At 43.2% G+C, this 17,029-nt stretch overlaps 1 protein-coding gene across 1 annotated transcript; it reads left to right on the top strand.

Annotated features, from left to right (window-relative positions):
- The first annotated feature begins 345 nt into the window (after positions 1-345).
- LOC124799266 (ejaculatory bulb-specific protein 3-like) lies at positions 346-14,167 on the top strand. Its single transcript, XM_047262830.1, has 2 exons — positions 346-594; positions 13,758-14,167. The coding sequence occupies exons 1-2, from the start codon at positions 399-401 to the stop codon at positions 13,952-13,954; spliced, it is 393 nt and encodes a 130-aa protein (XP_047118786.1). The 5' UTR covers positions 346-398; the 3' UTR covers positions 13,955-14,167.
- The last annotated feature ends 2,862 nt before the right edge of the window (positions 14,168-17,029 follow it).

Here is a 17,029-nt window from a genome sequence, read left to right on the forward strand (position 1 = left end):
AACTTCATGCGAAACCTGTAGGGCGCGAGTCCGACTCACACCTGACCATTTTTCTGGGATAGATGCGACTCCAGACAGCGTCGCATATTTAAGAAAATGGCACCATTCTTTTTCCATTGCTTATTGTAAGCGTCGATTTTTACGCCGGGTCGCGTTCTCACAAAGCTGGTGGCTAATGTAGTCAGAATTGGCTGTTGAAGGTCGCGGGAGTAGAGAAAAACCGACGCAGGTTACACATTATCGCAGGTGTGAGCGCTTGTTCCTTCCGGGGCGCCCCGCCTCGATACAAGGTTACCTCCTCATGTGTACTCAGACGTCAGAGCGGCGGTATAAGAGGAGCTCACCGGAGACGGCATCCCACAGTCTAGCCACAAACTGGGCGGAGCGCAGAGGTAGCCATGGCGAGAAATCTGATCCTCTACTGTTGCCTCGTGGCCGCCGTTGCCGTTTCGGTGCGAGCCGCGCCACAAGACAAGCTCGAAAACTTGGACGTGGACGAGATCCTCAACAACGACCGTCTCCTGAAATCCTACATCCAGTGCATGCTCGATGAAGGCCAAGGAAGGTGCACTAACGAGGGCAAGGAGATCAAAAGTAAGTGCGGGAGCTAAACTTCCTTCTTTCTTCTGCATCTCTCGCTTCTTTCTTCCACAGATCACCATCGTCAAACCTCTTTTTACTTGTTCCGGGTAGCCACAGATGGTCACTTAAGTAATACGCTCTCGGAATATGGCGCAGCTCTCTAATATTCAAAATGGCCAAATCGAGCTGGAGGTTTATAAATACAAATTCTATAGCGTTGCATAGGAGATCTTTTGGTATCGCTTTACGAGGCAGTTTCTTATTCCTTGCTAGGTGCTTGTTCGTAATTAGGGGCTGTTGGTTCCACTACGTGCAAATCAGGTGACGCCAAGAAATTGTATTACTTTATCTTCGTCAAAATGAGCTTATACTCATTCGTAGCAATTTAGTGTTTGTTGGAAATTTCATGCCCTGCTCAGAAATATTCTTGCCAACCACGGTGATTCTTTATACAGAGCTTACAATTCGCCTGTTGCTTTAAAATCAACAAACAATCATTGACAATCACATGTTCTATCTGTCTGTGCCATATTCAGGTTTACACGATGCAAGGAAGTTCCCGCTGCATTTCTAGGTCTTGTAGGGAGGAGTGAATGTATAATATTTTGAATAGGGAAACATGTCCGTCAAAGTCATTCAACGGCGTAACAGAGCGCCAACGCTATAGGCGCCAGTGCCTGCAAATGTGTGTACACATAGGGTGATTCCGCCATGATGTTACAAACTTTTAGGGTGATGGAGAAAGTTAAATTGTAAATTGTAAATTGTTAAATTGTAGAGACTCTGGTCCAGAAAGGACTGGGACGAAAGTTATAAGCGAAAATCTTTTTAGTACATCTGCAGTGGATTACATGTACCGGGACTTTTCTTGTGAAGATAGTAGAATAAGCAATTTGCAGAGGGGGGTAATATAGACAAAAACAAGAAGAAAATGCCCACTAAACATGGATTCTAAAATTCATTCGTGAAGAGCTATGAGCGCTTATTTATCTTCGCTTCTGTGAAACGCATCTTCTCTATTGAACCCTTCCTCATAGCTCTGAAGTGATGCATTTTAGAGCCCATGTTTAATAGACATTTTTTCTTAGTTTGATCTATAATACCACCTTTGGAAATTGCCTACCCTACAATCTTAGCAACAAAGAACTGTTTTCACTTTTAACTTCTGACTCGTTCGTTTCCAGTACAGAAACCCTCACCGTAAATTAATATATTTATCCCTCCCCATCATCCTAGAGAGTATGTAACATCACCACAGGGTCATCTTGTATGTACAGACATTTACAGTCGCCCGCTCTAGTAACTTTGACGCTATGTAGCGTCTTTCGATGACGTTTCCGGACATGGGTTCGTATTCAAAATGTTATGTGCTCACTCCCCTCTAATAGTCCTAGAAATCTGTAACAGGAATTGCGTCAGCAACCAGTCATATCCGTATCGCTACTACACACCAGAATACTACACTGAAGAACCAAAGAAACTGGTACACGTACTTAACATAGTATACGGCCCCTGCGAGAACGCAGAAATGTTGCAACACGACGTGGTATTGACTCAACTAGTGTCTGAAGTAGCGCTAGAGTGAACCGATACCATGAATCCTGCAGGGCTGTCCATAAATGCGTAACAGCACGAGGGATTGGAGAACTCTTCTGAAGAGCACGTCGCAAGGCATCCCAGATATACCCAATAACGTTCATGTATGGGGAGTTTGGTGGCCAGCGGAATTGTTTAAACTGAGAAGAATGTCCCTGGAACCACTATGTAGCAATTCTGGACGTGTGGAGTGTCGCATTCTCCTGCTGGAATTGCCCAAGTCCATCGGAACGCATAATGGACATGAATGGCCGGCCGCAGTGACCGAGCGGTTCTAAGCGCTTCAGTCCGGAACCGCGCGACTGCTACGGTCGTAGGTTGGAATCCTGCCTCGGGCATGGATATGTGTGATGTCCTTAGGTTAGTTAGGTTTAAGTGGTTCTAAGTTCTAGGGGACTGATGACCTCAGCTGTTAAGTCCCATAGTGCTCAGAGCCATTTTGGATATGAATGGATGAAGCTGATCAAACAGGATTCTTACGTACGTATCACCTGTCAGTAGTATTTAGACGTATCAGGGGTCCCATATCATTCCAACTCCTCACGCACCACACCATTACTGAGCCTCCACCAGCTCTAACAGTCCATTCCTGACGTGCAGATTCCACGGATTTATGTGGTTGTCTCCATATCCGTACACGTCCATTCACTCGTTACAATTTGAACTCGTCCGACCAGGCAACATGTTCCCAGTCATCAATAGTCCAACGCCGTTGTTTAAGGCCCCCGTAAAGCTTTCTGTCCTGCAGTCATCAAGGTTCACGAGTGGGCCTTCGCTTCCAAAAGCCCACATCGATGATGTTTCGTTGAATGGTTCGCACGCTGACAGTTATTGATGGTCCAGCATTGAAATCTGCAGCAATTTGCCGAAGGGTTGCACTTCAGTCAGGTTGAACGATTCTCTTCAGTCGTCGTTGGTCGGGTTCTCCCAGGATCTTTTTCCGGTCGCAGCGCCGTCGGAGATTTGATGTTTTACCGGATTCCTGATATTCACGGTACACTCGTGAAATGGTCATACGGCAAAATCTCCACTTCGCTACCTCGCAGATGCTGTGTCCCATCTCTCGTGCGCTGACTATAACAGCACGTTCAAACTCCCTTAAATCTCGATAGGCTGCCATTGTAGCAGCAGTAACCAATCTAACTGCACCAGGCGTTGTCGACTGCAGCGCCGTATTCAACCTGTTTATATGTCTCTGTATTTGAATACGTATGCTTATACCAGTTTCTTTGGCGTTTCAGTGTATAATACAATGTGTAGTTCCGATATAGACATCACGACGTCCTAACGCAACTTGCTGTGAAAATATGCAACTAAGACCGGAGGATAAGCGATAAATAAAAATTTTAATTAGTGTAATATCGCTCAAATGAGAATATTCTCTGTGCAGGGATTGTGGCGAACGAACAGCTTTGCTTGACACATTGGTGTAGAGCACGATATTTGCATGAAAACTGATGCTTCAATTTGGGAATCTACATATGAAGTGTCAAGTGATTTATATGTTTTCTTCGTACACCCATCTAATTCCTCTACGTGTATGGGATAGTTTCCTGCCAAAAACTGTGACCCTGTCGAATTTCCACCTCTTGTCAACCTAGTTTTGGTTATATCTTTATCTCTTCGCACTATGAGTGCTTCTACGTAATTTTCAAGAGAATGATCTTCGTTTCTTCTCTTTGCGGATCCACTTTTCGTCATCATTCCAATAACCTCCTTCGATTCGCCGACTCAAGATGTTTGTTCTAAAGTGAATGTTTCGTTTCATATCAGTGTACAGATGTTTCCTCCGCTGTCGGCTATTTTTATATAATCGTATTTCGCACAACAACCATCTCCCCTTTCCGACGTAAGTAATTTCAGCTTTGCCTGCTGTTCATTATCAAGTATTTTCTCCCTATTTTTAAGTTCTAGTTGTTGATTTGTACTTTTGTACTACAAATTGTTTACTTACCTGCGCCTCTAACTTGCTTAATATGACAGGAACGCTAATGCAAAGTAGCGTGCCAAGTTCCAAACTACAAAAGCAACAATTCAACGATTAGAATAAGACAGCTTGCAGTGTATGTCTCCCCTAATGTTCTTCATACGCAAATGTGAACTACGCCATGGAACGTCAAATAACAAGAGTCGCTGCATACTTCCTTCCATTTGCCTGATTTGCAAATATAATTTTTCTGTTTATGGTGTACAAGATGTAAGTACGATATGGGTGAACCTGTTATTACATCTCGGACGAATAGTCAGAACCGAAAAACTGACTTTTGGGGAAAGTGGTCTTGCATAAATGAGCCATCACAGCACGTTTCCTGGAGTGAATCTCAGCTTCAACGTGTTCCACCTCCTCTTCATCTTGGATTCTTACTACCTGTCACATGACCACTACACTCTGATGCAATATAACGGAAGGTCTACCTCATTTCAGGAGTAACTGAGATAGCTAGTTAAAGCTTGTATGTGCTGGGATGATTGAATCGGTAGGAGTACAAGCTTACGTGTGGCTTCACTCAGAGCACAATTCTAGCGACTCACAATGCGAAAAAAGAGGAAATGAATTCGTTGCTTATACAGCGTCATTCGCAATGTTAGTTTTATACTATTTTCTACATCCACGCAAGGCTCAGTAGACTTACCACGGTGTTTTATCAGTCTGATTGGAACCGTCTTTTACGTCACCTTGTGTTAGTAATTCTATTATTTCCTCCACTATTGCTGTTAGCAGTTGACTGGGCATGTACACAACGCGTTGGTCCACCTCTCGCCCTTATGCAAGCAGTACTCAGCTTGGCATCAATTGATACACTCGTTGGATGTCCTCCTGAGGGATATCGTGACAAATGCCATCCAATTGGTGCGTTAGATCGTCAAAATCTCGAGCTTGATGGAGGATCTGGTAAACTAGCAAAGATAGCGTTTGGCTAGTACTAAGTAGCAATAGAAACTCTCGCCGTGTGCGGAAGACCATTATCTTGCTGAAGTGTAAGCCCAGTATTGCTTGCCAAGAAAGGCAACAAAACGGGACGTAGAACATCGTCGACATGCCGATGTACTGTAACGGCGTCTCGGATGAAATACAAAGGGGTCCTGCTATGATATAAAGCAACACACCAGAACATCACTCCTGGCTGCCGAACCTTATGTGCGGGTGACACGTTGGTCTGCCAATGCTGTCTTGGGCGTCCCCAGACACGTCTTCGTCCGCCATTGGGACTCATTTCAATGTGCGACTCATCACTGAAGGCAGATCTACTACATTAAATTATTACCAGGGCCTCGATGACCAGGAAGACGTGTATGGAGACGTCCCAGACAGCAGAGGGGCATCAACTTGAGTCACCCCTCGATATGGCCTGACACCCGAGAGTAATGGACTAGGGTGCCACGTCATTTCATGGCAGTATCCATTTATCTGTCTCCCGCTGTACTCATAGAGCACAGCGTTACGTCGACGATGTTCTGCGTCCTGTTTTTTTGCCCAATATGGCAAGCACCTTGAACTTATATTTTAGCAAGATGATGCCCGCCCAGCTTTGGTCAGCAAGGTCGCCGCATCTCTCCCCGTTGAGAACGTTTGGAACATAGAAACTGGGTCCTCTAACTATCTGAGGATTCTGATGATAGAATGCTATAAATCGACAGAATTTGGCAGGACATCTTTCAGGGGGACTTCTAACGACTCTGTCAATAACTGCCTGCTTAAGAGGCAGAGGTGGAGCAACGTATTGTTGACTTGCTCAATTTGTGAAGCTGTTTCACTTAAATAAATAATCCAGTTCTTCTGAAATTGTAGTCGTTTGTTTGTATGGTTGGTATGTACATCACACATACGAATTTGCGTCCCATTCCGATAATTCTGCTGTGGTGAGGTTTTTTTTCCTTAGAGTGCATATTTTCGACTTCTGATTTGGATACACCATCTAAGTAGGCGATAGAAACGTCCCCTCTTGAGTCAGATACTGCAATATCACAATATGTCGTCACCATGATACAATAATCTTAGACGCAGTGTTGTATCTGAATCACAATTTATGGAAAACAAATGGCAACCACTCAGTCTGAGAGGCCATTCAGAAGGTAGGCTTCCTAAGGAAGTGGGTATCGTACATTATTCATATTAGTTTGTCGAAATGTCATTGAAAAGAAAAGTATCGGCCTCATCATCGCCAATGCAGACGCCCAAAGGTGGACATGCTCTTGTCACTTTTTTCTGTGTTCGTCTATTTGTTTATTTTTCAATGGAGATCCCTCTTCTCTTTCTCGTCCATATTATGTAACTCCAGGCAGCAACATACAGCAGCAAATTTCATCTACGGTAGATGGTTCTAATTTATGCAAATTTCGTGCGCATATATAAACATCTCCAGCCATTCTTATGCTAACTTCCATTCTATTTGTCTAATGCAATATTTTGTCCTTCTCATTTACGGGGTTTCTGGCTTGAAATATCTTTTTCTCTTCTGCCGTTCCTACACTGACATTTTTGTTTAAGAAGGACGCTTTATAACAAATAATTTACGAGCTGTGTGTTATATTTGCATCACCCTTTGTTCTGTTGCTTCATAAGGCAACGTCTTATAATAATGATATTTATCAGTTTCTTGGATTGGTTTCAATATTGTCTGCTAATGCCATGCATACAATACTCCACAGATTCATAAAGTTTGACGCTGTTTCCAGCTATTTTGTAGCAATGTGTTCGCCCGTTTTTTTCAGTGTTGACGGTCCATTACTTTTACTTAATTTCTTGAATAGTAAGTTTTTTATTTTCAAATCAGGTAACGGCTGTAGAACTGCAAGACAGAAAGGAGTCCTACATGTTTCCAAGACCCTGAAAAGTTTATCGGTACAATACGAGAAAGTATCGGATTTCCAAGTAAAGCTGTTGACTAATCGTTTCTTCCGAATCCACATTAAATGTAGTTTTTTTAAAAATATTCAAACAATAACGAAGTGATGAGTAACACATTAATTAGTTTAAATATGGAAGTATTCCATGAAAGCAGAGTAAGGGATAGTGAAAATCTAGACCTAAGCAGTTGTTGCCTGGTCTTCTCCTTACACTGAAATATTTTGGCAAATATGTAACAGCCACCATGTGTTTCACAATTATTTACCCTCCTGTATAGAAGCGCTAGCCTTAAACAACAACTTTTTCAGTAATATTTTATGTTCGAATTTTATGTTCACGGATTATAAAACCAAGAATTCATAACCAAAAAAACGTAAAAGTAAAATTACAGGCATCATAACTTTCGCGTCTTTAGGTCAACGAATCATTCGTTTTTCTGACTCTGGCTGTAAAGGACGATCAGTGTATAGCGTTTCACTAAGGGAGAGGTCATCAGAACAGGGGGTAAGATCGAGAATATGAAAAATAGGAAGTAAAAGTCCTCATGAACTTTACAAAGAAAAACTGTGGCATTGGTTTCATGCGAATTCTAAAATTCATGGAATACCTTAATCTGGGCGAGCGGTCCTAGGTTATAGCCCTCTCCTTCCGAATGCCAGTGCTAGGTCTCAAACATTCGCCATGTTGATTTGTTTGGTCGACAAGAGAGCCACTCTTCGCAAGTCTGGGGACATGAGCAGCTAGACATCAGTACGTGTGGAGCGACTCATCTACTTTTCACTTTCATACACATTAAATTAAAAAATTCGGATAGTGGTTTTCCAACAATAAATTAAAAACCGGCCATCGCCTCCTGCCCGCTTCTTCCAGCCTTGTTATTTTGGCGGTTTTCCAATATCCTTACACTGCCTTTCTTTTGTAGAAATCCATCAAGTAGGTCGCGAATAATGAAGTGCACGGATCCTAAAAGTGAACTGGTATTGAAAAATGTTCCGTAAATAGCATTTAGAGTCAGGTAAGTAACAATTTATATATATTATACTATTTATCTACACATCATAGTGTGAGAGATAAACAGAAATATAACACAAAAAACCGGAAGTACTGAATAGGGTTCAAACAGTCCGAAGTAATTCTCCTCACACCGACGTCATGTGCCATATCAGACTCACAAACGTTCCGAGAGCATAAGCTGCCAATGTCAGTGCACGCTTATCTTTGTAAAATTAGAGTTCGATTTCTAGCAAAACTCAATTACATTAGTGCATTATAAATAATGACGATTAAATGTTAGCAAGTCCGCCTCCACAGATGAGTGGTCAGCGCGGAATTGTCGCGGGCTCGATTTCCGCGCGGATCGGAGATTTTCTCCGCTCGGGGCCTGGGTGTTAGGTCGTCTTTATCATCAGTTCATCCTCACCGGTACTCAAGTCACCAAAGTGGCGTCGGCTAAAACTACTTGTACCATGCCACCGGTGTACCCGTCGGGAGGCCCACGCCATACGCACGTTTCATTAATTCCAGTACTACCAGAATTCTTCCTGTGATCTGTTATCTTCCTCTTTGTTGTTAACGTAAGTTACGTCTTTATCCGTTTTTTTTCGTAAAATCCGTTGAAGTCTTCCGTTTTCTTACCGTGAGGCAGTCTGAAAAATTTCGCTTTCTGAAATACTAGTAAGCACATTGAGTCTTAGTCAAGTACGATGTAAGCAGACACACGCATGGATTTCAAGGCAGTCGTTACCGATCTAACGGTAGCAGCACGAACGACGTAGAGACTGTAGTTTGACTGTCTTCTGTCCACGATGAAACAACAAAAAATAAGTGAGTCCGAAATTCAAAAACACACGGGCACTATGTATTCAGTAACAGAATGACGACGTTTTGTCAATGTACAAGAACACTATTGGTAAATAATGTTTCTACGACGTTTAAAAAATAATTAAAATAATACAATATAGGAGGAAAGGCAGCGTCGGTCGTAAATTTTTAATCTGTTTGTTCAAAAATGGCTCTGAGCACTATGGGACTTGAACATCTGAGGTCATCAGTCCCCTAGAACTTAGAACTACTTAAACCTAACTAACCTAAAGAGGACACATACATCCATGCCCAAGGCAGGATTCGAACCTACGACCGTAGCAGTCGCGCGGTTCCAAACTAAAGCGCCTAGAACCACTCGGACACTCCGGCCGGCAATCTGTTTGTTGTAGATCGATTTCAGCTACCGTGTAACTATGTTCAGTGTAGTTATATCAAGGCCATCATGAATCATTATAAATAAAATGGCACATAGTACCACATTGGCGTTACAGATACCAAAGTTATGGTGGTGATTCGTCGTAACTAAAATCGCCCATGGTATGACACTAATGATTCAGATAACTGCACTGGAAGTAGCTACGCTGTAGGGGAAATCGGTTTACAATAAACAGGTTAAGGATTTGCGACTGATGCTACACTGCCTCATTAGTACAGCCATGGAGCAGGCTGTTCCTAATCGAAACAAATATGAATTAAAATAATCATAATGATGGAAGATAGCAACACCGACTTTTTGTAACACGCAATTAATAGCAGCGTTCATTTTAGTTAGATCAGTTTGATACACCTGAGCATATTACACCTCCATCTGTGCTCATAATGATTTATAAACACTTTCACGTGATAAATCAGATCTTATGTTGCTACAAACAACATTTTATTAGACTAAACAAAAGGAAATCTCTTCGATATCAGAACAACAGTTAAGATCTTTCTGTTCTCTCATTCACACTCCAAAGACAGCGTAAGAGGCGTGTTGCGCCCACCAGCCCTCGATGGAAGATCTCAGTCCACTTACGTTACAATCACTTAGGTCCCGTGCGCGAAATCTTTAGGGTTGTATCAATCGGCTGTTCATTCCACACCACATATGTTTATGTATTAAACGCCCATTGACAAAATTATGCATACATTAAATATCTCAGTGAATCTGACAAAAGTGTTTTTGCGACTATTTGTGATGAAGTCATCACTTCTAGCCTGCGTTGCAAAGACTGGAATACGAGAAAGGATAGTAAATGAAATATTATTTATTGCGGTTATTGGTATATCCAGAAGGAAATGTAATTGAAATTGTATGGGATCAGTGGTACACACAGTGTGAAATTTAGTACACATCTGCCCCTGTGGCAGCAAGAATGGCTCTCACATAGATGTGCATAAATTAGAACTGACCTTATGTCAGTTACGGGTCCGTCATTCCATGTTGCTTCAACTCTACGTCATTCGTGATTTGAGTGGCTCGTGAATGGTTTCATCCCAGTGTTTCAGCAGCCCTTAGTCACATGAAGCCAACGGGTGACATATTTAGACAAAGTGCTTACTACGGCAACAGGACATAACAGATAACAAACGTATTTGCTTTATAGTACTGAAAGATAAATTCATGGAGACGTCGAAGAAAGGACACACCCCCACCCTAGACGCTCTAGAAAACTAGGAGCTGCCATTCGGATTACCGGTTATGCAAACCAGAGGGAACTATGTTGCTTACCAAATGGATTCCAAGCCGTCACGACAACAGATGAATGCATTCTGGTAACGCTCGTTTTCCTCGGAGCCGTCAAACGTGAAGACATGCATGGTGGCCGGCCGGAGTGGCCGAGCGGTTCTAGGCGCTACAGTCTGGAACCGCGCGATCGCTACCGTCGCAAGTTCGAATCCTGCCCCGGGCATGGATGTGTGCGATGTCCTTAGGTTAGTTAGGTTTAAGTAGTTCTAAGTTCAAGGGGACTGATGACCTCAAAAGTTAAGTCCCCTAGTGCTCAGAGCCATTCGAACCACATGCATGGTGATGCTGCATGCAGAAGCGGCACTCGTCTGAAAAGACGACATAGTTACAGTCCTGCCATTATCTGCTGCCGCATTATTGGAAGTGGCAGTGGTCGTCACCACGATGAGAGTATAGAGTGCTACAGAAGTAGTCGCACTGCCGTTGTGAGTACCTGTCTTACTGGAAAGAAGCCCACTCCCGACGTAAGTTGCGTGACACGGTTGCACAATCTTACAGGTGCTAGAGGCCTGGCTACGTTGTGTTTCAGTGAGACGTTATGGCCAACCTGGAACCGTCGGTTCTTCATACGCATGGCAGTTATGAGATACAAGGAACGTGACAAGCAACGTCGTGAACGATAGACTGCCGTGTCGGGAGCCCACGATCCCTCAGCAGTCGAATTCCGACGCACAGAAGTTTTTTCTGCTTACAGATGGCACAATACGATCTTTCATTACGTTCAGGAGCTACTGGCTTTACTCTTACCTTCTTTGCACAGTTGCTCCGAAATGTCAATCAGTTGCTTATCCAAGTGCATGATGCCAGTTCGACAGATTTTGTGTCCTGTCTTAATAATGTCGCAGCTTTAATGATCATCAGAGTATTCATGACTAAAGAAAAATTTGCATTGTAAGCCCCCAAGTTGTTCGTAACATAAGGCGTGTGTATGTGTGGCTGCCTAATGTTGCTTCTACTGTTGACTTCTCACGCCTACAAATGATTGAAACGAACTTGTCGTTCATAGCTTACACTTAGGAATTTCCATAACATGAAGTAACGCGTTGTGGTTTTACTTAACTTCGGTTATCACTTCAAACCAATCATTCCTCTTGGAATGCAACTACAACGTATCACAAAAAGGATATCGTAAACTAATTATTCTCAAAAAGATGTAGAGTGCAAAATATTTGTATAAATATGAAGTACACAAAAATATAGTTCAAATGGCTCTGAGCACTATGGGACTTAACATCTGAGATCATCAGTCCCCTAGAACTTGGAACTAATTAAACGTAACTAGCCTAAGGACATCACACACATTCATGCCCGAGGCAGGATTCGAACCTGCGCCCGTAGCGATCGCCCGGTTCCAGGCTGAAGCTCCTAGAACCGCTCGCTCGGCCACACTGACCGGCTGAAGCACACAATATCAGATTCTACGCCACATGTAATTTAGAGACTGCCAGAACAACTGTTCGACTTTCTTTAGACAGGAAGTTGACTGATATTGCTTAGCAGTAAGAAACAGAAGACCTTTGGCCAGACTGTCACTTCCATAAACACCCAGTGGGCAAGGAACTGGAATTCAACACATTTACTGTGAGTGTTTTCTTATTTTTCAATCGGGAATGCACATATCTCCTGTCGAAGTGTGGACAGCAGGTGTACTGGATGGATGCTCTGCTCGCTGGGTGATCAGCGATGTGCATTTGACGTACATGGTGTACCTGAAATTCACTGCCCACGTAATGGGTGTTATATGGCGTCCGCAGATTTCTAGGGCTGAGCTTACCTCAGCATAAGACAGACCAAGAGACAAGATTCCTGTTCGCTCGCTAGCCACGAACAGAAGTTCTACTCAAGTATTCTCCTGTAAGGCAGCAATTTAATGTGTGTCAGACTTCAAGAGAGCTAAATAATCGTCACTTGAGTAAACAGAGGAATATAGCTCTTACGAAGAAACGACTTAACGTGCACCTTGAGCCAAAATCAACAGCTCTGAGACTGTAACCGCCAGCTTCTCAAGCGTGGCACTTGCTAGCGAAATCTCTAGCTCAATCTCAGGAGGCAACATCCTTCGATCAGTTCCGGCAGGGTTGTGCTCGTGATCGATAAGTCCTTATTCGTGTCATACTCTACTCCCACCTTGTCATGCGGTGTCTACGTATGCACTCGGTGGGAGAATTTCAGTGGTCTTTACAAAAAAATTAACTCCCACTACATGGGTCATGAAACTGCAGCCAACCACCCCAAGCTCGTAACCCTTTCAGAGGATTTTCTTGAAGGTCCCATTTCTCCTCCTACATCCTTAGCATTCCATCAAACTAAAACACGAGTGCTCTTCAGCAGGAAGCATGCCCCAGAGCTTCCTTCGACAATATTCCCCAGAGGTCAGCAAGCGACCATCATACGTGATCCCTCAGATTCCTTTGTGCTAAATGCACATTATTTCGCCTTCTTCCATCCCCGACACTCTTTCTCCAGGTGCGCTGTTCTGTAATACTTTTTGTTCCATCAGACAGCAACCTCCCACCCGCTCTGTCCACGCTACAGGGTTCTATCGCCTTCAGCATCGTAAACCAGTGCTGCCTTGCTCTGCTCTATCTCAAGAGCAGTAAATGGCCATCCCTGCAGAACATGCCAAGTTTCTTCAAAAATGGTTCAAATGGCTCTGAGCACTATGGGACTCAACATCTGATGTCATCAGTTCCCTAGAACTTGGAACTACTTAAACCTAACTAACCTAAGGACATCACACACATTCATGCCCGAGGCAGGATTCGAACCTGCGACCGTAGCGGTCGCGCGGCTCCAGACTGAGGCTCCTAGAACCGCTCGGCCACTGCGGCCGGCCAAGTTTCTTTCCAGGCCCTCTTTGGCCGATAGTGGCTTCTGAAGAACGTATATCCGACTTTTGTGTCAGTCCTCAGAATTAATTAACTCCCAGACATGCACTGGTCAGAAATTGTTAGTACGTGGTGCTAGCCGGTACCGGCCAATGAACTGGTTAATAATACACTTGCGCACTGATAACTCTAACGTAAATATAATTATACAAGAATATTAAATGTAATAGAATTATAAATCCACAGGAATATTAAATGTATGGTGACAAAATCTTGCCGTCGTACACACTCACTGTGACGTTCGCAATGGGAGTATTTCATGTGATTTTCTTTGGCATCTTTGCAGGCAGGCTGCCAAAATTTGTGGCGACGGGATGCGGCGACTGCAACCCCAGCCAGCTGGACAAGGCTGTCAAGGCCCTGAAGCACATCACAGAGAAGCACCCTCAAGAGTGGATCAAGCTGAAGGCCAAGTTCGACCCCACGGGCGAGTACGCTAAGAAGCATGCAGAGACGTGGAAGCAGCGTGGCGTCAACTTCTGATCGCTACACCAGTCAGGCTCCACTCGGAGCTGTCACTATTCTCGTACGCAACTCAACAGAAAATTCTATCTCTTTCCAGAAAGTTTGTGTTCCTGGAAATTCCTGTGACAAGTTCGTCTAACTTGGTGACTCAACGCAATTTCATAACTTATACTTGTTCACAATGTTACAATAATTATGATCTAAAATAAATCCTCGTTGCTAAATTTCGTATTTTGGTGTGTTGGTCGACAATTTCCTGCCTCAGAATATATGATGTAAAAAACCTTTTGGTTCAGATTAAAACAGATGATAGTGGATCCACAACCGATTAGATTAAGGTTGGTAAGCAACGGTCGGAAGTCCATATTTATTGTGTTTTGTACATACATAGGTTACACCGCATAACAATACCATACCTCAAAGTAACTGTTCAAAGCGACAACCGCTAGTATCAATGGAAATATTGTAATTGCGCCTGCAATTCTGCCACATTCCCCAAAGATCGCATTTGTCTGTTGTACACAGGAGGAGGCAACAGGTTATGCACAGCGTACACCCCTTACCAACAGACATACTGAACACAAGTTAGCTAACCGGCCGGAGAGGCCGTGCGGTTCTAGGCCCTACAGTCTGAAGCCGAGCGACCGCTACGGTCGCAGGTTCGAATCCTGCCTCGGGCATGGATGTGTGTGATGTCCTTAGGTAAGTTGGGTTTAATTAGTTCTAAGTTCTAGGCGACTGATGACCTCAGAAGTTAAGTCGCATAGTGCTCAGAGCCATTTGAACCACAAGTTAGCTCATAGCACGTGTCATGTGACTACCACATGCATTGCTCCGGCGCATTAACCTGTGCCGCATGCACACCATTAGCGCCAGTGTCAGTTGTCCATTGCATCAGACGCCTTGTGACGCGTCCATAGTGATGTGTGTCACTATGTACAATGCATGGCGCTACTTTCGGTCCAAGCTGCTGTCTCCTGCCACAACAGATACTAGGAATCTTCGAGAAAGCGCGGCAGGACTTCACACGAGACTGGCGTTTGTCAGTTTGAACAGTTACTATGAGCTATAAGTTGTACACTGCCTGTGCCCATAAAAGAGTGAATATACGTTTCTGACCCCTGGTTCCTTATCTCAGTACAGTCGATTGTGGATCCGCTCTCATCTGTTTCAATTTGACCCAAAAAGTGTGAGACTCTTTGTTTGAATTCCTCTCCAAGTCCCACTTTTCTATACCATATTTCAATCATCAGATAACGTGGTTCTCAAGTGGGGAACGGTAAAATGAAGGTAAACGAAAGGGTACGACTGTGTTTTTGTTGAGAAACTAAATTATTTTTACAATATCATTACTATTATCACTATTTCAAAAGATAGTAATACTGATTACGTAAGTAACCAATCATTACATTCTTTTCAAACACTAGTATGAACGTATGACATAGTGTGATAGAGATTACAGCTCGTGAACTGAATTTATAAACATATACTTTATACTTTCTAAGATGAGGCTATAACAGTAAAACGGAGACATACACATCACACACAACTAAACATCTAACAAAAATGCGTTCTCCGAATTTTAGGTAGTTTTCGCAGTGGACTGCAATTTTTCTCATAATAGACTTAGCTGCTGATGAACTAAAAGACAGCATAACACAATAGTAACTGTACGGTTTGATTCCTATTAACATTTAAAAGACCCTGAAGCGACGTAGATGATGCTGAGACAAGTAATTTAACATAAGACACTTGGGCAGCAAATTTCAAGAAATACCCCAAAAGTGGATGACACATGAACATATGACGTCACGAGATGACGTACTCGCTGCAACTGCAACGGTAGAAAGTATCGATCTATCACGCCTGATCAGCGCAACCAAGGCCAAGTAATTACGTCGGTAAGGCTCCCGGCCCACAAGCGTGACTTTAGCGCGTGTGAGTCAGTGTTCGAGTCTCCCGTCTGGTGGGCAGTATTTTATTACACTGCGTTAGACAGTTACGCGTTTGTATTGAGGTAAAATTTATAATTCATTCACCGGTCGCCCGGTTTCCGCTGGTTAATAGGAAGGTACAGTACAATAAAAACCTACCACATTGCATCAGAAGTAAATAAGTACAAGCTTCCGGATTGCACCGCTACCAGTAAATGACCTACATGATCCTTACTAAACAAAGTCTGTAAAAAATGGACAAAAGGAAAGAAACACAAAATGAAAACAGCTTTTGCTTTGTTAGAGCGAGGACAATAATTTTGTGACTTTTATGTTTACAGCAGATCACATTTACAAAAGTGTTGGAAAACAGAGTAGCATAGCAATGCGCAGCGCTGCCCCACACCGGCGAGGGTACTATTGACAATGACAATTGCTGCACTTGCGGCGAGTTACATCTGGTGACGTCACATGTTCAACACTCGTCATCCACTTTCGGGGTATTTACCGACATTTGCGGCCCCATGGGTCTTACATTAAATTACTTGTCTCAGCAACATCTACGTCGCTTCGCGGTTAATAACAATCACCCTCTAAAATGATTACTACATTGCTGTAGGGTCCACACAATATTATTATTGTTTTCGTAGTTGTTTTATACGTATAGGCCTCTAGAAGACCACGGGAAGCGTCTACTTGATGCGAGATTTTCTCAGGCGCCGTTGTCTTTCATCTTTTCCTTATTCAATTTCTTCCTTTCTTCGGACCAGTTTGTTCCTCTTTTGAATTTCTTGGCCTCTTAACTCACACTCAATTTGAGTACTTTCTAGCTGACTTGTATCTGCTGTGCATTCTTGCGGCCCTTTCTGACTTCCGTGATCCACTTCACCTTCTTATTGACTTATGTGTACTCTAGTATCTGTTCAGCTTATCTGCTGTCCGACATTCTCTTGATATGCCCAATAAATTTCAGTCGACGTTTCTTAATTTCATGTACTGTATCAGATATCTGTTCGGTCTCTTGTCTACTCTGCAATGTCTAGCCTTATTCTCTCTATAATTTTTCTTATGGTTCTTCTGTCTAGTTTCTTTATGTTTTGCAGTGTACACGTGCTCAACGTTCCTAATGTGTACAAGGTTTTTGGCTTGATGACAGTGT

Source organism: Schistocerca piceifrons, chromosome 5 (assembly GCF_021461385.2).
Source record: "Schistocerca piceifrons isolate TAMUIC-IGC-003096 chromosome 5, iqSchPice1.1, whole genome shotgun sequence".
NCBI lineage: Eukaryota > Metazoa > Arthropoda > Insecta > Orthoptera > Acrididae > Schistocerca > Schistocerca piceifrons.